The sequence below is a fragment of the Pipistrellus hanaki genome, assembly GCF_964339955.1.
Source record: "Pipistrellus hanaki genome assembly, chromosome: 13".
NCBI lineage: Eukaryota > Metazoa > Chordata > Mammalia > Chiroptera > Vespertilionidae > Pipistrellus > Pipistrellus hanaki.
Genome location: NC_140515.1, coordinates 51,947,753 through 51,968,729, shown reverse-complemented (window position 1 = coordinate 51,968,729; position 20,977 = coordinate 51,947,753). Strand labels below are relative to the sequence as shown.

At 62.3% G+C, this 20,977-nt stretch overlaps 1 protein-coding gene across 1 annotated transcript; it reads left to right on the top strand.

The window, feature by feature from the left end:
• Positions 1 to 7,406: 7,406 nt before the first annotated feature.
• PLCD1 (phospholipase C delta 1) lies at positions 7,407 to 20,795 on the top strand. The gene is given in 17 exon segments (XM_084902816.1): positions 7,407 to 7,540; positions 11,040 to 11,204; positions 14,944 to 15,172; positions 16,370 to 16,499; positions 16,591 to 16,822; positions 17,287 to 17,488; positions 17,609 to 17,753; positions 17,834 to 17,983; positions 18,077 to 18,235; positions 18,475 to 18,634; positions 18,844 to 18,960; positions 19,344 to 19,522; positions 19,617 to 19,674; positions 19,677 to 19,748; positions 19,837 to 19,856; positions 19,858 to 19,987; positions 20,454 to 20,795. Coding segments are annotated over 17 exon segments (2,325 nt in total). The 5' UTR covers positions 7,407 to 7,449; the 3' UTR covers positions 20,540 to 20,795.
• The last annotated feature ends 182 nt before the right edge of the window (positions 20,796 to 20,977 follow it).

The window sequence follows — 20,977 nt, the reverse complement described above, 5'->3', positions numbered from 1 at the left end:
AGCCTGGTGGTCTGGCGTGGCATCTGTCCTTGCACCGTCACAGTCTCTTCCTGACGATCTGAGCGCGCTCACTTCACCACAGCTACTCCCTCGGGAGAGGCAGCCTTCACCCTTCCTCCCGAAGCATCCAGACTGGGGTCCGGAATCCCCTGGAGGGAGCTCAGACGGGGCGGTCCAGCCTTCCCATGCATCGGGCTCACTCGTGGGCCAAGAGGAGGCCGGGGAGAGGACAGCCGTGGGGAGAGGGGATTCCTGTCCATGTCTGTCCAGCAGGCGTGTATTCATACCAGGACTCAGCGTCTGTTACTTTAGCTGCTTCCGACTGCAGAGCTGCAAGGTGTGATGGGCCTTGCTCAGGGTCTCAGAGCAGGAGATGGCAGAGCCAAGGTTGAAACAGGCACGCCCCCCCCCCCCCCAATGTCCTGGTTCTGGGGCCCCAAAGACAAGAAGGGGACAGAGTGGACTTTCCCCACTTCCCTAGCATGTCTAGGTTTGTTGGGGGGGGCGTTGGGTAGGGCCATCTCTGAGGACATGGGGAGCCTGACCATCCTGAGAGTTGGCATTCAAAAGCGGGGAGGGGCCAAGGGAAGCGACTTGAGGCAGTCAATGGCCCAAACACGTGGTTTCACCTGTCCCGTCTTCCCAGAGCCTCCTCCCTGCAAACCCACCTCACACACACCCCGAAGACAGGCTGGGCAGCTTGGAGGTGGGGAGATGCCTGCAAACTCCCCCATTAGGCAACTAGGCTTGGGGCAGCATGACCGCTCTGTGCACTGGGCTGAGCCCGCTGACTCACTGGATCTTGGGGCATCTTGTACAGGTAGCTGAGAGCTGGGATTTGGCAAGAGGGAGAGGTGGAAGGGGTGTGTGTGTGTGTGTGGTGGATCATTTAGGCTAGGGGTGTCGAACTCAATCAGAGAAGGGGCCAAAATCTAAAATCCAGCCTAAATCGCGGGCCGAATGGTTTACTGAACAGTCATAAACTGACAATGTCATAAACTGACAGCGGAGTGCAGTGATGACAGCGCGGTGCGGGCCACATTGCAAGGCCTGGCGGGCTGGATTTGGCCCGCGGGCCTTGTGTTTGACACATGTGATTTAGGCAATTGGCGAGTTTAGGCAGAGGGAGCAGAATCCAGCAGCTTTGTGGCTGGGTTCAAAGCCTCTTGCTGGGCCCTCTAGTCCCTCCACACACACAGGCACGGGCATAACCACCACACACGCTTTCCACAGCAGACGCAAGCAGTCTGTAGGAGAGAAAGGGGCAGGCAGACAGGGGAGGTGAGGGGAGTGCTGGAGTGTGGGCTGACCCCTCAGAGCAGCAGCGGGGTGTGCCCAGCCCTCTCCTGGTTGCATGTGCCAACTCGGAGCCAGCCACGCCTATCTTGCCCAACCACACTGGCCAGGAAGGGGCTTAGCTCCTCTGTCTGGGCCAGAGGCCAAAAGAGGGCCTATGTGAGGGGGTGTGCGCAAAGGAAGAAGGAGCCCGGCTGCAGCCCTCACCAGGGGCATCCTGGGCAAAGGGAGAGGTGCCAGTCCCAGGCCACACCCTGTTTTGGGGAGGTGACGTGAAAAAAGAGGAATGATGCTTCAGATGAAGCCAAGCCAACCGCTGGTGTCAGAATGCCACTGGGTCTTTGCCAGGGAAGAGGAGCAGGGCTGAGGAGGCCTGGTTTCCTGAATAAGAGGGACTTGCTCCCCACCCCCACCCCCAGGACATCAGAGGTACCTCAAGGAGGCCCCCAGAGGCAGGAGGCCCCAGAGGGCAGGCCTACAAGGGTGCATCGTGACTTAGGTGGGAGAGGAGAGGTGAGCGCAGAGTTAGGACCTTCCTTCATCATCCCCACCCCCAGGCCGGGCTCCAAAGTGAGGCCCGAGCAGAAGGGAAACCCAGGAGGCTCTGCCAGGCTGCCAGGAGGGGTGGAGGACAGGACAGCCACAGGGAACACAGGGAAAGGGCTTGAGGGAGATCTGTGAGGGAGGGGCTCTCCAAAGTCCTGAAGTCCCCACCCATTCCCCACCGTCAAAACCAAGAGACAAGGCCGCTCCGCTGGCTATGCTGGGAAGAAGGGGCCCCACTGGCTTCAGCCGGACTCTCCCACTGGCTTAGCGGCCCAGGAGGGCCTGCACCCCTCGTCCTGGGAGGCCCTCTGGGGCTCTCCCACACTTAGCCCAGCTCTCCCAAGGGGCCCTCCCAAAGGGCGATGGGTAGCAGGATCCCCAGACTGTCCCTGGGGGTTCTCTAAGGACCCTGTAAAGAGGGTGTTTGGGTTCAAGAATTGAAGGTGGGTGTGTGGGGTCCACAGACAGCCCCTGGGAGGCCATCCACAGCATGGAGCCGGGAATATCAGCGGCCCAGGCTCTGCACCTGCCAGCCACTCTGCTGCACAGATCGTCCGGGGTTTGGGGTGTCCCAGGTGAGCTCCCCGCCCCCGCCCCACACCGCCCCCACCAAAGGCGCTCCTGGGAAGTTAGAAACTTCCCCGCTGGCGGGGAGGGCACCCTCCTCAGGACAAGGCCCAGGAGCCCTCTCTCTGGGGATCTCGGAACCCGTGCCCCCGTTTTGCAGCCGGGAAAGCAGAGCCGCGGGGAGACGCCTGGACGCGGAGTTCCCTCTCCCCAGGCCGGCTGGGCGTCGGACGGGACGGACAGGACAGGACGCCGTCCCTTCCCGAGGGTGACGCCAGGCTCCCGGAGCATCACCGCAGCCCGGGGAGGCGCCCGCGGGCAGGGCGTGGGGCCGGCCGCCCAGGGTAATGACAGGGCCGGCCCTGTGGGTGGCGGCGGCGGAGGAAGCGGGCGGGAGCCGGCTATTTCTGGCCCGGGCGCGTCCACCCTCCAGCGGCCAGGGCTAGGCGGGCTTCCCGGCCCGGCCCCGGCCCTCCCTCCGGCTCCCGGGATGGGGCGGGCAGAGGCGCGGGTTGGTGCGCCGGAGGGGCGGGGGCACGGGCGGGCCGGCGGGGGCGGGGCGCAGTCCCGGGCCCACCCCCGGCCTCCTCCCACCGCACTCCCCGCGCGTCCCCACCGCGATCGGCTCGGACCCGAGGCCGCCGGAGCGCCCCACTCCCGCCCCCCGCCCCGCGGCGCCGCGCCGGGCATGGACTCGGGCCGGGACTTCCTGACGCTGCACGGTGAGTGCCCGGCCGGCGCTGGCGAGTCCCCGCCGCGAGCCGCCCCGGCTCCGGGGAGGGAGACCCCGGGCTCCTCCCTGCACCCTCCGCCCCGTCCTGCCCGCCCCCCGGCCCCCCGGCCCCGGCGGGGAAATCTCGGCCCGGGACTTAGGGTGGGACCGCCAGGCTGGACCCTGGGCGTTTCCAGTTCCGTCCCCCCCAGATCCAAACCGAGGTGGGGAGGGGGCGGGCAGGGGTGCGGGTCTGAAGACTTCTATGGAGACTTTTCCCGGGTCCCCCAGCCTGAGGAAACCCCCCCCCCCCCTTCCTGGGCACGGGAGGCGGGGCTCCGCGGTCCAGCGCGCACGGAGAGGCCGGGGAGGGAAGGAACCGGCATCCACGCAGAACCGAGTTCTCCCCGCCCGGTCCCGGCGCCCGGAGGAGCTCCGCACCAAGCCCCGGCTGCCGGATCGCTCGGCCGTGTGGGTGTGGCGGGGTGGTGGAGGGGGGAGAGGACGGGGGGGGGGGGGGGAGGTGGGCCGGGGAGGTGTGCCAGGCTGGCCGAGGTCGGGCCGTGCCGCCGTCACTGCCCCGCGCAGAGCTCAGCCCGCGATGCCCAGGCTGGGGGCGCGGGTGGGGTGGGGGGCAGCCTGATTCCTCCATCGGAGCGTCCTCCTGGCAGGACGGAGCCAAGTCTCAGCTGCCAACGCCTGAGCCTCCACCCTGGGTTCGGCCGAACGGAGTCTGAGCCAGCTCCTGGCCCTAACGCGGTCCCTCCTGGAGGAAGAGCAGCCGCGGGCTCCCCCCCCCCCCCCCCCCCCAGGACCTGGACGGGTTCCCCAACCTGGCCCTGGCATCTGTTTGCTCCAGCCTGGGGGCTGGCCTGCACCTGGGGAGCTTACCCTCTTGTACCCACCCCCAACCCCACCGGCTGTCAGCTCAGCAAGCCCCGCCCCTCTCACGCCAATCACTGCTTACCCATACCTCCTTCAGTCTCCTAGCACCCTTAGGGTTAGAGGCTTCTGTCCACCACCCATCCTTCTAAACCAGACCTGGAGGTGATAGTTGGGAAGGAGAAAGGCAGAGGCCCTTCTGTGCCCCTCAGCTGTCTGACTCGGAGATGTTCTTCTCAGCCTGTCCCAGCCTGTCCCAGCCTGTCTCCTTTCCCAGTTGGCCAGACCTGGCCCCTGTGGCCCAGAGAGACTGGCTCCATGCCCAGAGCTGTTACTCTCATACCAGTGGCCCGGGCTCCTCCAGGCAACCTCGTGCCATGGAATCCCCACCTTCCAGTGCCCCCTCTTCCCTCCTCAGGCCAGAGGTGCCCCAATGCCCCTGCCAGCCTGGCAGGAAGGGAGACTGGCAGCTCAGAGGACCGCCCTGGGGACTCTGCTTTCTCTCTCACCATCCCCTAGCTAGTCTAGTGCTGTCTTCCCGGCACACTGCCACCTCTCACACGCCTGCCTGCCTCACACGCAGACGCCCTAAAAGCCCTCGGTCGCCTCTGGCACGGCTGCCGCCTCAGCCCGCATCCGAATGGGCTCCACCTCAGGCCTCTTCGCCTCTGTCCAGCCTCTCTTCCCAGGCAGCCCCCGTGTCTCCCCGGGAGAGGGGGCTGCCTGCCAGCTCAGCCAGGGCCTCCCAGGCCTGTGGCATGGGCGTGGCCGCCCTGGCCCATCCTGTTTGAGACCCGCCTCCCTGGACATGACATGTCCCTTCTGCCCTCAGCCCCGGATACATGCAGAGGCAGTGTATGTAGTAGACCTGCATGAATTCTGGGCAAACCGCTTGGCTTTTTCATCAAGACAAATCCCTTGATTGAATCGTGCCTCATCTGTAAAATGGGGGCTACGACCTGCCTCACAGGGTTGCTGTGAGGATTGGACGGGATGATACCCGTCAGGCAATTAGAACAGAGCCTGGGACCCAGCCTGTGCCATGTTCCCCCAAGGGACCACGCCCTGTGAGTTGCTGCCTAGTTCTTGGGAAGATGAGGGTGCGCCATAAGGCAATCCCTAGCCAGAAAAAAAAAAAAAAAAAAAGTGACTAGACCTGGGTTCAAGAATCAAGGGATCCTTCCCAAGCTGAAGCCCGCTGGCTGAAGTTCCAGGCCCCCATGTCCTCTTCACTCACTTCCTCCGCTCTCTCCACGTGGCCGGGCGGCACTGGCTTCTCGAGCAGGTTCCAGGTGTGCCAAGAGGACATAACCTCCCAGGGCCCTGTCCTCACTGAGGACACCGACCTCCACCAACTTTTCCTACACCGATCCTCCCGCCCCGCTGTAACAGCTGGCATCTGTAAAAGTGGACGCAGGTGCCCTGGTTGGAGTGCTGTCCCACACACCAAAAGGTTGTGGGTTTGATTCCTGGTCAGGGCACACACCTAGGTTGCGGGTTCGATCCCTGGTTGGGGTGTGTACAAGAGGCAACAGGTCAATGTTTCTCTCTCAAATTGATTACTCTCTCTCTCTCTCTTCCTCTCTCCCTCCATTTCTCTCTAAAATCAATAAAAACATATCCTTGGGTTAGGATTAAAATTTTTTAAAAAAGGAAGGCAGGCTATATAGGAAGACCCTGGCTTCATCTTGGCCTGCGGAGACCTGCGCTCCAGTCCTAGCTTTGCCTTCTATGGTGACCCTGGGCAAATCCATTTGCCTCTCTGGGCCTGTTTCCTCGCCCACAGGATCGCAATCCCCATCTCCCAGGTGTGACGATAAAAGCACTCACAGGCGTGGGAGCTCTGGGTCGGCTAAAAAGTCACTGTGCCCAAGAGAAAATGGTTCCAGAACCATCCTAGCAAGTCGGGGTGGCCAACCCCCTCTCCACCTCCGTTAGGGTTCACGGTTCTGTTCCTGGGGTCCCAGGGGCCCGCGCTCCACGGACACACACGGGTCCACGCTGAGCAGCGCCTTTGCTGTGCCACGGGCCGCTTTGGCAGGCGGAGAAGCCTGCAGGCCCTTTTCGGGATCTTGTTTTTAAACGTACAATCAAAGGCACCATTCAAAAGGAGCAAATTACACCGAGATGCGATCCCATCACTGTCCTCCGGTTAACAACCCTCGCATGGTTTCTCTCAAACAGAGGCTCCCCTCACACTCTGCTCCCCGCCCCTTTCCAAAATGAGTAACAGCTCGCCTGCGCCCCTATTGCAGCCCGTCTGCACTAACTCGTGACTGACTCTGTGGAGTGACTGTACGCAGGTCGCCCGGTGCTCCAGTTTATCGTCGCTATGCTTGCCTGTGTGAGCTACTAGGTGGCTTTGCCGGTGACTCACGGCCTTGGCCGGGGACTGGAGCTGAAGTGAAGCGAACTATTTAGAGGCAGGGAGCGCGAGAGGAGTGAGTCAGGCCTCAGGGGCGGCGTCCTGACCTTGGCACACAGTAGGGGCTCAATAAATAACTTGCTGGGTGAGTGACGGAGAAGTTGCACCTCCGTGAAAGGCCCCTCTGTTCCCCTGCACACAGGCAGCACGGTGTGTATACAGTGGCAGTGGTCCCCGTGTATTTATCAAAGTAAGCCTGTGTTTGTGGGCTCATTTAAGATCAGCATTTTTTTTTTCCTCCCCAAGAATTCCTTTCGCATTCGGAACCTCTGAGGTTACCCACTCAGGTGGGGAAACAGAAGGAGGCAGGCCTGCCTGAGGTCCACAAGTGAGGCGACAGCCAGCTGAGTCACAATGAATTCGTTGAGTGATTTTGGTAAAACATTTGGCTGGCTAGGTTGTCTGGCACAGCCTCCATGCCCAGTTCACCGCTGGACTGCACGCCGCTCCTCAGCCTCCTCTTCCTCCTCCCGGGGACCCCAGCTAGTGTTGGGAAGCCAGGCTCAGGCTCCACCCCCGGGCCGGACCCCGCCCCTCTGCGGAGCACCGCCTTCCAGGGAGGACCCCACTTGCCGGGTCCCCCCCTGGGTCCCTGGTCAGCTTTCTGGGTATATAGCTCAGCCTCCACATCGCCCCTCCCAGGCTCGGCTCCTCTCCCCACCTCTTGGGCTCTGGCTGTGCCCCCGATCCGCTTTTTGGCCTCTGGTGTTCCTCACTGATCCGCTTCCTGGATTATGGATGTGTCCCCCTCCTCCTCCTGGACCCGGCTCCTCCTCCGGGGCGCCCCGCCCCCTGGGCTCTGGCTCCGCCTCTCCCCGCCTGGATCCCGCTCCGGCCCCACCTCCAGGGGCTATCGGCCCCGCCCCTTTCAGCCCAGATTTCCCTCTCGCCCCGCCCCTAGAGCTGAGGCCCCGCCCCTCCAACTGGTTTCTAGCCCCTCCCCCTCCTTGTTAGGCATCTGGAGGCCAGTGCATTGTCCTGGGCCAGGCTCCACGGGCGGCGGGGCCCACTGCGCTGCATCATGCAGTTTCTGCGGGGCCGGAGCCACTCCAGAGAGCTCTACCTGCAGGAGCAGAGCCTCAAGGTGGCGGCGCTCAATGGGCAGAGGCTGGGTAAGGGTCTCGGGGAACCCCGAGGTCTGTGGAGACTGGGATGGCAGCTGGGGCAGGAGGCGGCCTATATATGTTCCTTTGATTGGACCTGCTGAGTATTCCTGCGAGTGTGTGACCTATTGTGGGGCTGTGTTTGCAGGGGTGGCACGTGGGGTGAGTCCTGGGGGCATTGGTTACCCCTCCACCTGACATACCCCCAGCTCCTCCGAGCCTCCCTGCTCCCTGCCACCCCTCCCTCCCACCCTCCTTATTTATAGATTTATGAGGCACAACCGGATATGTGTCCTGGTGTGACTGTAATCCTATGAGATGATCTGCAACCGTGTGGGGTCCAGTGTGATGCCGTGTGCACTGCGGGGGACAGACGTGACAATGGGTGATCCCCGCGGCTGAGTGATTCTATGACTTTGCGTGAGGGTGTGTGTTTTGTGGACTTTCTGACATTACCACTGGTGACGGTGTACTCCTGCGTGGTGGCTGCATGGTGACGTTTCCTATCATGGACCCTGTGGGCAGGCTTCTGAGTCCCGACTCCACTGTGTAACTTCCCTGAGCCTCAGTTTCCTCATCTGTGAAATGGGGACAGTGACAGCGCCTCCCTCATAGGGTTGTTAGGGAGGTTAAATACATGCGCTAAGAGCAGGGTCTTATTCAAAGACGAGCCATTATTATGGTGGATGCTATCATTATCCTGACGATGATGATGATAAGGCCCTGGTGTGTATGGTGTGTGGCTGTGTGTGGCTCCATGTAACCGTGCACCTCGCTGTGTGACTTTACCTCAGTATTGCTATGTATTATTATGAGTCCCAAGCCCAGTTTGTCTCCATGATGCACCCCCCTAGGTACATGGTCAGGGCTCCTGGCACCCCCCTCAGCCTCCTATTGGTGCCTACAGCACCCTCCCCTTGGCACCTCGCTGTGTGCAGCGGGCCTGGGCGGGTTAGTGAGGTTGCGAGGTCAACCCAGGGCCCCTGAGCTCAGATGCCTCTCCCCGCACCCTCCCACGGGAGAGGGCACTGGAGCTAAGTGAATGGGGCCGGGTGAGGAGTGCCCACACTTGCTGGGCGGTGGGGCGGGCAGTCCAGGAGCCTCCGAAACAAAAGGGCTCCCTGAGGCTCGGAGGAGGTGGAGATGCCTGCCCAGGTGGCCTGGCGGCCCATAGGTCGGTGTTATCAACGGGAGGGATGCTGTGTCTGGAAGTCACGTCAGCAGCCGGGGGGCTTATCTCTGCCGGACTGCAGACAGGGCTGCAGCCTGGCTCCGGGACAGGATGAATGTCATCTCCTCACGGTGTTTTCCAGAGCTGGAGGGGCGGGGCTCACCTTCTCCTTTCCCACCCCTCCCCCACAGTCCCATCCGAGCTGTGGGCAGGGGCTGGTCCTCCTGTGTGCCCAGCTTCGGGGGTGGGTGCGGAGAACTGAGTGTAAGATGTCCCTCCCGGGTGCACTGCAGCCTCAGAAAGGACAGTGGGATCCCCGGCAGGCAGAGGCCGGTGCCTCTTCTCCAGCCTGGGGGCTCCCCTCCCCCTTGAGCTCCACAGACACAGCCAGCAGTTTAGGACATCCTGCCGGATGGAGCCCCCTTCTCTTCCACTGGGCTTCCCCTGGCGCCGAAGGGGGACTGCTCCCACCGCGGCAGAGGGGTCTCCTGGGGTGCAGAGACTTGGGGCAAAGGTGGAGGGGGGGGTGTCACATCAGGAGATCACCTCGGAAAGGCCCAGAGACGCCTCCTCCAGCACTGTCCTCGCCCCGGGCTGACGGGGAGCAGAGGCACAGATTGGGAAGGGAGTTGCCCAAAGCGATAAGGAGGTGGGTGTTAGCCTTGGGCTTTGTCCCCGCCGGAGGCCGGAGGCTGGCAAGGGGAAAGAGGATGTGGTGACGCGGTGACGGGGAGGGTGAGGAGGGGGCTTACGGAAGTGGTCCAGAAAGTTCTGTGGGTGTGTGGGCCTGGCTAGGGAGTGGGGAGGCAAGGACACAGCGGGAGAGACTCTGAGGGGCTCGGAGTCCGGGCTCAGAAAAGAAAAGCCACACGGTCCCTGCTGGAGCAGAGGATAAAGATGGCAATGGCCACATAATTTTAACATTGGTGACAGACGTGAGGTGAAACGGCCCACTGGCTCTGAATGAAGCTGGCTGCTGGACTGCATGTGGCTAGGGTGATAACACAGATACAGATATATAGAGATACAGATCTACAGAATCAGATACAGGGTGACACATGCAGATACAGATCTATAGATACAGATATAGGGTGATATGTACAGGCATAGCCATAGATGGATCTCACTCTATATGACAATGGTAGGTTATTAGGGGGTGTGTGTGGGGGGGTCTCTTCTTGATCACACTGGTGCAGGGTCTGCTGGGGGTGAGGGCTCCTGCAGAGGGGCACAGTGTTCCTTTGGTGCCTCTTGCTTGGGCACCATCGCTTTGGGAGCCCATGCCTCAGGCCAGCCTGGGTCTCTGAGAGCAGCAAGGGGTGCCTCACGGTCTTGGACCCAGGATTACAGATGGAGGTTCTGGTCCTGGCTGTGGGGCTAGGCCTGGCCCCAGCTGCTGAAAGGGCTGCACTGGGACTTAAGACTCTGTACCCGGAGGCGTCCTGGGCCCAGGACACTCAGTGATGGGGTGGACGGGGAGGGACAGGGGCATCCTGACAGGATGAGCACAGGCTGCAGCGGGCTCCTCTCCCCTGGGGGCCAGGATCAACACCCACTCAAGCAGGTGCAAGTCAGGGGTGGTGGTAGTCATGGTGAGGGTGGCAGGGATGGGCACAAGGGCCCCACAGTAATGACAGTGTTGGCTCTAAGAACTACAACTGCTTTACCTCGGGACCTTCCCAGAATGCGCATCATCTCACTGAACCTCAGCCCTTCCCTTTGAGGGGGCTGCTATCTTTATCCTCAGTTTACAGATAACATGAAACCACTTGCCCAGGCCACATAGTTAGTCGGGGGGGGGGGGGGATGGGGGGGGGACGGTGACACAGATGATTCCACAGCCACTGGAGCTGGGAGGCTATTGGGCTCTGAGAGGTTCTGGGTCCATTGCCATCAGTGTCTGCCCCTTTTCTTTCCTGCTCTGCCCCCTCTCTTAGTCCCGCTGCCTTCAGCTCACTCTGATCCCCACGTGTGACCAGGAGGGGCCCACCTCGTCTTTCAGAGCCAGGCTGCTTCCTGCGGGGGAGGGGATCTGTTCCCCCAGGGACCAGGAGATCTTAGATTAGCTGCCCTCCCTTTGTCCATTCAGCTGTGGGGGGCAGGTCAGGGTATGAGGTGAGGGCTTGCGTGGGTAGGCATCCGAAGGTTTCCAGCTGGCTCAGAGATGGCTTCGTGGTGGGGGCAGGGCAGGGTGGAGCATGGCTGAAGGGGGGAGACGTGACCAGAGAGATGAGGACGAGGCTCCTAGAGGGTCTGGACGTGGGTGTGGCCAGCGTGGGGTCTGGGGCAGCAGGGACCCCGGAGGAGGTGGCGTGTCTTACGAGCTCTGCCCCCTAGGCCTACAGAACGACGAGGACCTACAGGCGCTGCTGAAGGGCACCCAGCTCCTGAAGGTGAAGTCCAACTCATGGCGGCGCGAGCGCTTCTACAAGCTGCAGGAGGACTGCAAGACCATCTGGCAGGAGTCCCGCAAGGTCATGAGGAGCCCGGAGTCCCAGCTGTGTGAGTGCCCCGGGCGGGGGGGAGGGGGGGGGGAGGAGGTAGCGTGTGCAGCCCAGGCTTGGAGGGGGGACACTGGTGCTGGCTGCAGGTGGAGGTCCATCACGGACCAGGACCACAGATAGGGAAACTGAGTCCCAGCCTGGTGGGGCATAGGCCTGTCACGCAATCGGGACCAGATATGGGGACACTGCAGCTAGCCAGAGTCTGGGGAAGGAGGCAGTGAAAACTGCGTTCTGGACTGGACTGGAGAGCGCGGTCATGGACCCAGGACTACAGACGGAGATGCAGATGCTAAAGGCTCTGGGGGTTAGGGGCACGTAGCCATGACCACAGGTGGGGAAAGCAGGTTCCGAGGAGGGAGGGCGCTGGACAGTGTTGTGTGAACGCATAGGTATACGCCCAGGCAGTTGTGGGGAGCAGGGAAGTTGGGTGGACTGGACCCCAGGTGTGGTTGGTGAGGCCAAAGCCAGCCGGAATTTGGAGCAGATAAAGCCCAGTCAGGATGTGAGGGGGGGCCTGAAGGAGGCAGCCCTTCCCTAGGACTGGGGCCATCGCAGGGAGATGGGGCAGAGCAGGGCTAGGACACAACGAGAGAGGCCTCAGCAGGGTAGCTCCCTCAAGGGCATGGGTCCGAGGGCTTTCCAGAAGCTTCGGAAATGGCCCAGGAACCCAAGGCTCGGGCCTGCAAATGGAGAGCGTCCCCTCCGAGGCCTTCGCGGGAAACTCCGATGATGGCTAACACAGAATGCCCCAAAGTCTCTGTCAAACGCGAGGTCTAGCTGCACCTCTATAGGGTGGGGAAATCTCAGAGCAAGGCTGTCCAGAGGACTGTGCTGATGGGCATGTCCTCTATCTGGGCTGTCTGTCACCGGCCACCTGTGGCCACTGAGCACGTGAAATGTGGCTGGTGTGACCGAGGAACGGAACGTTTCACTTGGTTGAATCTTAATGATTTTCTATGTAAATGACCACAGGCGGTTGGTGGCTGCTCTACGGGCCAGTGCAGCTGGGTTTCTCACAGCCCAGACCTCAGGAAATTCCTCCCGCATTCACCTGCCTTCGGCCGTTTGGGGTCAGGCAGGGTCAGCACACTGGCAGGTGTAGAGGGAATGAGGTCAGACACAGGTGACAGGCCCCAGGTAGGAGCAGGAGGGTCACAGGAGGAAGGGGCGGGTCAGCCCACAGAAGGTAACTCAGGAAGGACACTGGGCGGAAGCATAAGGAGGCATGGCCTGCTGACCTGTGGCCTAAGGAGCCAGAGGTGAGGCAGGACAGGAGCAGAGGCAGTCGGGGGGAGCTGGGCGGGGGCCCTGGGGCTGTGGGCCAGGGCAGGGTCTGAGGGGGATGGAGACTGAAGCGCTCTCAGAAAACCACCCTCCACGCACGTCCGCCACTCAGCACTGGAGTGACCCTGACCTTGCCTCTGGGGCACCAGCCAGGCTTCTCCACAGGCCTCTGCCCTGATACGGGGTTTCCTGCTAGACGCTGGTGGGTGGCGGCTCCATGGGAACGGGGCATCTCACGCTCTGATCCCTGGGGGTTCCTGGGAGCCCAGCAGCCAGTCCCTCTGAATGGTTCCCAGTGTGTGCCTCCCGCCTGGCGGGGCTGGGCGTGGGGGTGGCCGCCGAGTACAGACTCGGGCCTTTCCAGACCTGCCCTGGCGGGAGGAGACCCTCCTGCTGGGATGGCGATGAGCAGGGGGCGGGATAGGATTCCAGGCAGGAGACCCAGGGTGAGCAAGAAGCAGGGCGAGGCTGAGGACGGGACATGAGTGAGGGGGCTGCAGGGGTGACAGGTCCAGGGTCGGGCGTCGGGTGTGGCCAGGTGAGGACAGTGGCCCTGGAGGCTCCCTTCCATGTCAGAGCCACTGAGGCAGGCCTTGGGCTGTGCTTGCCTGCTGGCTGCTTCCCTGCTGAGGGCGAGACTGCTGTCCACAACGGTACTCTATCCGCAGGGACTCTGAGGCCAGGTGAGGGAGTAGGCCACAGGGGTCTTCAAACTACGGCCCGCGGGCCACATGCGGCCCGCAGAGGAGTCTGATCCGGCCCGCCAGGTTTTTTGGGCATTGAGCGCAGCCGAGGTGTTACAGTAGGAATTAGTAGTTCATATAGTCCGGCCCTCCAGCTCTCTGAGGGACCGTGATCTGGCCCCCACTTTAAAAAGTTTGAGGACTCCTGGAGTAGGGGTTCTCTCTGCCTCTGCTCCCTGATCCCTAAGTCTCCCCTGATTCTGTCATGACTAGTCCCCTGCCCCCCACCCCCACATCTACACACACACACACAGCCTCTGGTTCCCAGGGGCAGGCAGGCATTATCAGCACTGGAGGCATCTGGACTTTCTCTCTGGTGCGGGAGGGGGTGCCAGCCCGGGAGCTCCAGGGCTCAGGCTTCCTGTCCCCCGGGAGCTCCAGGGCTCAGGCTTCCTGTTTGCACTCCAGCCTGGGGCAGGGGCAGGGGCAGCTGGTGTGGGGCCTAGCGGGGCACAGGAGGCTCTGGGCACAGGGATTAAGCAGGGATATCCCCTGAACCTCAGATGGCCCACTTCCCAGAGCCTGCTGCCCGGGCTGGGCCTATGGCACACACATGGGGCTGCAGGTGGCTAGGAGACTCCGGGGCGCTCGGGTGTGTGCGGGCACCAGGGGGGACAAGCGGCTTTCAGCTAGAGCTGGTCTTGGACCCAGGACAGATGGAGGAGGATGGCTCAGGATGGGGGTAGGGCAGGCAGAGCGCCTGGGGGGATTGGCTCCCAGCCAGATCAGGGAAGATACAGCGGGGAGGGGGCGGGGTTTAGGGAGGGTAGGCAGGGCCTTGCTGCCCCCTGAAGCTGGGAGGGCTGCAGGGCCCTCCGCCTGGCTCATAAGGGCAGCATGATATCATCTCTCAGACGCCCAGTGTGCGTGCTCCAGTCTGCCTCTTGGGATCCTGGAGGGCAGAGCCCTCTTGACCCAGGGGTTCCCTCAGTTCTGGACACAGAGGTTCCCTGAGTTCTTTTTTTTTTTTTTACAGAGAGGAAGGGAAAGGGATAGTTAGAAACATCTATGAGAGAGAATCACCCATCAGCTGCCTCTTGCACACCCCCTACTGGGGATGTGCCCCCAATCAAGGTACATGCCCTTGACCGGAATCGAACCTGGGACCTTTCAGTTCGCAGGCCGACGCTCTATCCACTGAGCCAAACCGGTTTCGGCAGTTCCCTGAGTTCTTGCACCCTCCTGGCCCAGGGGTCCCCTGAGTTCTGGACACAAACAGACCCAAATGGGATACGGTCCTCTTTACCCTCTGACACAGCACTTTTCCCTCTGTCCATGCCCCCAGACCCCAAGGCCACGGCTGGAGGCTCACACGACAGTCTGAGGGGAGAACGGGTCCAAAGCCAGTCCGATCAGGAGGGGGTGTGGCCTCCTCTCGGTCACAGGCCCCAAGCTCCAGAATGGTCTGCCCTGCCCTGATCCTACAGCATGGAAACAATGGGGCCTGGGGTCCAAGGCCTGCCCACCCTGAAGTCAGCCCCGCTCTTTGCGTTCACTCTGCCCACTACAGCTGTGTCTCACATTCCTTCTCCGCCTCAGTCTCTGCCTTCCTTCCTCCTTCCCCCGCTGTTGTCTGTCCTCCTGCCGGCTCCTTTCTCTCTGCACCAATGCCTGAGCTCCAGCCCCGCCTCTGTCTCTGAACGGTGGCCTCCACCACGTCAGGGCAGGGGGTGGCCTCATGCTTCTCTCTCCCCCATCGCCTTCTTACAGTCTCCATCGAGGACATTCAGGAGGTGCGGATGGGACACCGCACCGAGGGCCTGGAGAAGTTTGCCCGGGACGTGCCCGAGGACCGCTGCTTCTCCATCGTCTTTAAAAACCAGCGAAACACACTCGACCTCATCGCCTCCTCCCCAGCGGACGCCCAGCACTGGGTGCAGGGGCTGCGCAAGATCATCCACCACTCAGGCTCCATGGACCAGCAGCAGAAGCTGCAGCAGTATCCTTTTGGTGGCACTGGGACCAGGCCCAGCCTGTGGATTCTGGCTGTGGCGGTCCCCAGGCCAGCCTGGGCATGGGAGGTGCCCAGCTCGGACCATCATACCAAAATAGCACAGATTCGGTTAAACGACAGAAATACCTTTTCTCACAGTTCTGGAGGCTGGAAGTCCGGGATCAGGGGGCCAGCATGGTTGGGTTCTGGTGAGAGCTCTTCTCCTAGCTTCTGGATGGACGCCTTCTTTCCCGCTATGTCCTCCGATGGCAGAGAGAGAGAGAGAGAGAGAGAGAGAGAGAGAGAGAGAGAGAGAGAGAGAGAGAGAGAGAGAGCGCAAGTTTTTTGGTGTCTCTTTTTAGAAGGACACTAATCCCATCACGAGGGCCCCACCTCACGACCTCATCTAAACCTCCCAAGGCCCCATCTCCAAATACCATCATATTGTGGGGTAGGGCTTCCATACACACATTTTTGGGGCAACACAATTCAATCCCTAGAAGAAGGGAATCAAGGGGAGGCTCTGGAGCCCTATTTGGTTCACTCTGACCCAAGCACCAGAGAGCTATGCGCCCCCCACCCCCCCATGTCCCTTCTTCCTGTCTGTAACCAGCACAAAGTTGGGAAGCTGAGGGAGACCTGGTCTCTGGCATTTAAATCATCTATTTCTCAAGGTCAAGGCCGAGGGGAGAGAGGATAGAGGTAAGAGAGACGTGGGGGTTAAGTGCCCCATCCCGACAACATATGATCAGTGGCTTGACATCTGCTGTTTCCTCTAAAGTAAGCCCCAAGTGCTTTAGTCAAGTTGGCTAACGGTTATATATTGGAAACAAGAGGACAAAGCTTATTAATATTAACAGAGTTATCCCTGAGGCTATGGGGGACTTGTTTACTTTTATTTTCTTTAAATGATCTACAATAAATCCTTTCATAGAAAGAAAATGATAGTTTTAAAATTGGAAAGGGTTCAAAGGCAGCCAATAGGAAAAAGATCCCGTTTGAGGATGTACCATTTCCACTCAAGAGGCCACCAGGCCTTGCCCCTGGGATTCGGACTCCAGTAAGTGGGGCCTACAGGGAGCTGTGTCTACTGGTACAGTGGCTTCCGTGAGCCTGGGCCAGGGAGCTGATGTTGAAACAGGGCTCTGGCTGGGGCTCTGGGGGCACGCGGGCTCCTGGGTTCTTTCCTTACTTCGTGCCCAGCTGGATTCACTCCTGCTTGCGGAAAGCTGACAAAAACAAGGATAACAAGATGAGCTTCAAGGAACTGCAGAACTTCCTGAAGGAGCTCAACATCCAGGTGGATGACAGCTACGCCCGCAAGATCTTCAGGGTGAGGCAGGAGGGGGCCCTGGCAGGAGGGTCCTTGGACCTCGGCCAGGGCCAGCTCTGAGCCCACCCACGGGGCTGTCCTGGCTTTGCAGGAATGTGACCACTCCCAGACAGACTCCTTGGAGGACGAGGAGATCGAGACCTTTTACAAGATGCTGACCCAGCGGAAGGAGATCGACCGCACCTTCGAGGAGGCTGCAGGCTTGGGGCAGACACTGTCCGTGGATCAGTTAGTGACCTTCCTGCGGCACCAGCAGCGGGAGGAGGCGGCCGGGCCTGCACTGGCCCTCTCCCTCATTGAGCGCTACGAGCCCAACGAGACTGGTGAGGGCCACACCAGGCTGGGAGACCCGTGGGGACCCTGCGGCCCAAAATAGGGAGCTGCAGGAACCGGTGTGTGTGTGTGTGTGTGTGTGTGTGCGCGCGCGCGCGCGCGCGCTCAGGCACCTCAGGACCCGGCCAGTATTTGCCGGCCCATGAAAGCAGGCAGATGGCACACAGGATCACTCCCTGCCTCAGTTTCTCCTTCAAGGAGTTTTGAGGAGCCCTCTCCCAGGAAAGAGGGAGAGGAGGCTGGGAAAGCAAGCACTGTCCCTGCTTCCCTCTTGATGCCTATCCTGGGCCCACCTTGGACACCTGGCCCTGTCCCGGAGGGGGCTACTGTGTGCAGGCACAGAGCCGGAGGAGGTGCAGTGCCGTCCTCAAGGGCCTCACAGTGTGGGGGACAGAACAGGAGAAGACAGGGCTGGCCGGTGGAGGGCTCTGACTAGTCCCCGCCTCCCTCCCAGCCAAGGCCCAGCGGCAGATGACCAAGGACGGCTTCCTCATGTATCTACTCTCGGCCGATGGCAGCGCCTTCAACCTGGCGCACCGGCGGGTCTACCAGGACATGGGCCAGCCGCTCAGCCACTACCTGGTGTCCTCCTCCCACAACACCTACCTGCTGGAGGACCAGATCACCGGGCCCAGCAGCACCGAAGCCTACATCCGGTGGGGCAGCCCTTGGAGGCCAGGGGGCGGGGCTCCGGCGGGGGCGGGGCTCCTGCATGGGCGGGGCTCCGGGGGCGGAGCTCCTGCGGGGGCGGGGTCCTAGCGCCACTCCCTCTACAGGGCGCTGTGCAAAGGCTGCCGCTGCCTGGAGCTGGACTGCTGGGACGGACCCAACCAGGAGCCCATCATCTACCACGGCTACACCTTCACCTCCAAGATCCTCTTCTGCGATGTGCTCCGAGCCATTCGGGACTACGCCTTCAAGGTGGCCACACCCCTGAGGGGGGGGTGAGGAGGGGAAGGCCAGGGGTGGCCGACCCCTCCTAATCTGCCTTGGACCGCCAGGCGTCCCCCTACCCCGTCATCCTGTCCCTGGAGAACCACTGCAGTCTGGAGCAGCAGCGCGTGATGGCGCGACACCTGAGCACGACTCTGGGCTCCATGCTGCTGGACCGGCCGCTGGAAGGGGTCACCACCAGCCTCCCGTCCCCTGAGGTGCACAGTGGGGCCTGGGGGTGCCCAGAGGAGAGGGCAGGGGGCTGGCTGGGAGGCCAGCCGGGTCTTGACCAGCTGCCCCTGCATCCGTAGCAACTGAAGGGGAAGATCTTGCTGAAGGGAAAGAAGCTAGGGGGGCTCCTGCCCCCCAGCGGGGAAGGGGGCCCTGAGGCCATTGTCGTGTCCGATGAGGATGAGGCAGCCGAGATGGAGGATGAGGCCGTGAGGAGCCGAGTTCAGCACAAGCCCAAGGTTCGAGGGGAAGCTGTGGGGGGAGGGCAGCCCTGGGCCTCCCCCATCCTCACCCCCGCCCCCATCCCCCGGTGGGAGGGGTGCCTTGTCTCCATTCTCGGTGGCTGCCACTCAGACCCTCTGCCCCCTCTCTGTGTCTGTCTCCCCTCTCCTCTGTCTCTCTGTCTGGGTCTCTGGCTCTCTCAGTGTCCACCTGCCCCCACCTCTGACTCTAACCCGGGCCTCCCCGTGGCCCCCAGGAGGACAAGCTCAGGCTAGTGAAGGAGCTCTCTGACATGGTCATTTACTGTAAGAGCGTCCACTTCCGGGGCTTCCCCGGCCCGGGCAGCCCGGGGCAGGCTTTCTATGAGATGGCGTCCTTCTCCGAGAATCGCATCCTCCGGCTGCTCCAAGAGTCAGGTGAGCCCGGCGCTGCACCCTGAGGTGCTGCCCCCGTCTGACTATCCGGCTGGCCAGAGCCGACCTGGCTCCCCACCCCCCCCACCCCCCCCCCCCCCGCCCCTGCCTGTGAACAGAGTCAGCACTCCCAGCTGTTACCGGCGGAGCCGGGGGGAGGGACTCAGGCGCACCTGAGGCCTCCCTGCCTGACCACCCCCTCCCCCCCCCAGGAAACAGCCTCGTCCGCCACAATGTGAATCACCTGAGCAGGATCTACCCTGCGGGGTGGAGAACTGACTCCTCCAACTACAGCCCCGTGGAGATGTGGAACGGGGGCTGCCAGATCGGTACCCGCTGGCTGGGCGGGGAGGAGGCCGGGCTGGGGGTTTCCGTGCGGAGGGCCGGGGACCAGGAGGCTGTGGGGACCTGGGCAGGGAGGGCCAGGTGCCGCGGTGTGTGGGCTCAGGAGCTGCTGACCTCGGTTGGGAACTACCCGCCCCTACCAGCGAGACAGGGTCTGAAGCCCATTGTCAGTGGAGTCCTGGCCCCTGCGAAGGGCTGGGAGGTGGGTACGGAGGGTCGGTTAGGGGGGCAGGAGGCCCTGCAGTGATGCTGGCCCCGGCTGCTGCCTCACCACGCGACTCAGAGGCCTCCGTGTGCCCCGAGGAGGCTGGGCTCCAGGGCCCCTGAGGCCAGCCCACAGCCTGAGCCCGCTCTGTCCTACCCGCAGTGGCCTTGAACTTCCAGACGCCTGGGCCCGAGATGGACGTGTACCAGGGCCGCTTCCAGGACAACGGGGCCTGCGGGTACGTGCTGAAGCCCGCCTTCCTGCGGGACCCCGACTCCACCTTCAACCCGCGCAACCCGGCTCAGGGGCCCTGGTGGGCCCGGAAGCGGCTCAACATCCGGGTACGGCCGGCCGGAGACGGCCCAGGGGCTGCCCTGTGCCACCCCTCCCCCCCCCAGGCCCCTCCCTGACGCCCCTCCCCGCCCCTCCCCTCAGGTCATCACGGGGCAGCAGCTGCCGAAGGTCAACAAGAGCAAGAACTCGATCGTGGACCCAAGGTGACGGTGGAGGTGCACGGTGTGGGCCGGGACATGGCCAGCCGCCAGACCGCCGTGGTCACCAACAACGGTGCGTGCCGGGAGGGCCCGGGCCCGGCTGCCGCCCCCTCCCCCCCCCGCCGGCGCCCCGGCCGCTGACCCTGCGCCTGTGCCCCCAGGTTTCAACCCGTGGTGGGACATCGGAGTTCGAGTTCGACGTGGCGGTGCCGGAGCTGGCCCTCGTGCGCTTCGTGGTGGAGGACTACGACGCCTCCTCCAAGAACGACTTCGTCGGCCAGAGCACCATCCCCGTCAACAGCCTCAAGCAGGGTGAGCGTGCGGGGAAGGGAGGAGAGAGGAGGGGAGGGGAGGGGAGGGGAGGGGAGGGGGGGTGAGACAGGGCCCGGCATCTCCTGGGCAGGAGTGGCTGTCCCTTGAATAAAGTGACCAGACATCCCACTTTTGGCGGGACAGTCCCCGATTTTTAACAATTTGTCCCACAAGCAGGGTGAGCGTGTGGGGAGGGGTGGGGAGGGGTGGGAAGGGCAGGGCCCGGTCAGGGGGAGGGGGTGAGGCAGGGCCTGGCATCTCTTGGGCAGGAGTGGCTGTCCCTTGAATAAGGTGACCAAACGTCCCACTTTTGGCGGGACTGTCCCGATTTTTAACAATTTGTCCTGGACGCGGGACAAATTGTTAAAAATCAGGACCGTCCCGTCTGTCACCTCGCCCCGGAAGCATCCTGCCAGAGTGACTGGAACTTTCCTCGTGTGCTCCTCCCCACCCCCTCCCCTGCCAGGATACCGCCACGTCCACCTCATGTCCAAGAACGGAGACCAGCACCCGTCCGCCACCCTCTTTGTGAAGGTGTCGCTGCAGGACTAGGCCCGGGAGTGGGCCCAGCCTCTGTCCATGGCCGAGGGGAGGGGAGGCAGGGCGGCCGCTCCCGGCTTTGCCCTGAGAGCCGGGGGCCCGCACCGCCTTCAGCTCTGACACACTGTCTGTGCTGCTGCCTGTCCTGGGTCCGAGGAGCCGGTCTGGGCCCTGGATCTGTCCTCAGCTCCACGAAGAACGACACTGCAGCCCTCTCCACCCTCTGGCCGGCCCCCGGCTGAGGGTTTTTATAAAAATCTTAAGACTACGTGCTGTGGCCTCTTTACCTGCACGCCAGCAAATTCCTGTAAGTGCGTGCCTGCGTGTGTGTGTGTGTGTGTGTGTGTGTGTGTGTGTCAGAGCCCTGGAACCCCAGCATCTCACTCTCCCCCTGCCCACTCTCACCCTGACCCAGGGCACTATCTGTTCCGCTGGGCAGGAGGGACCAAG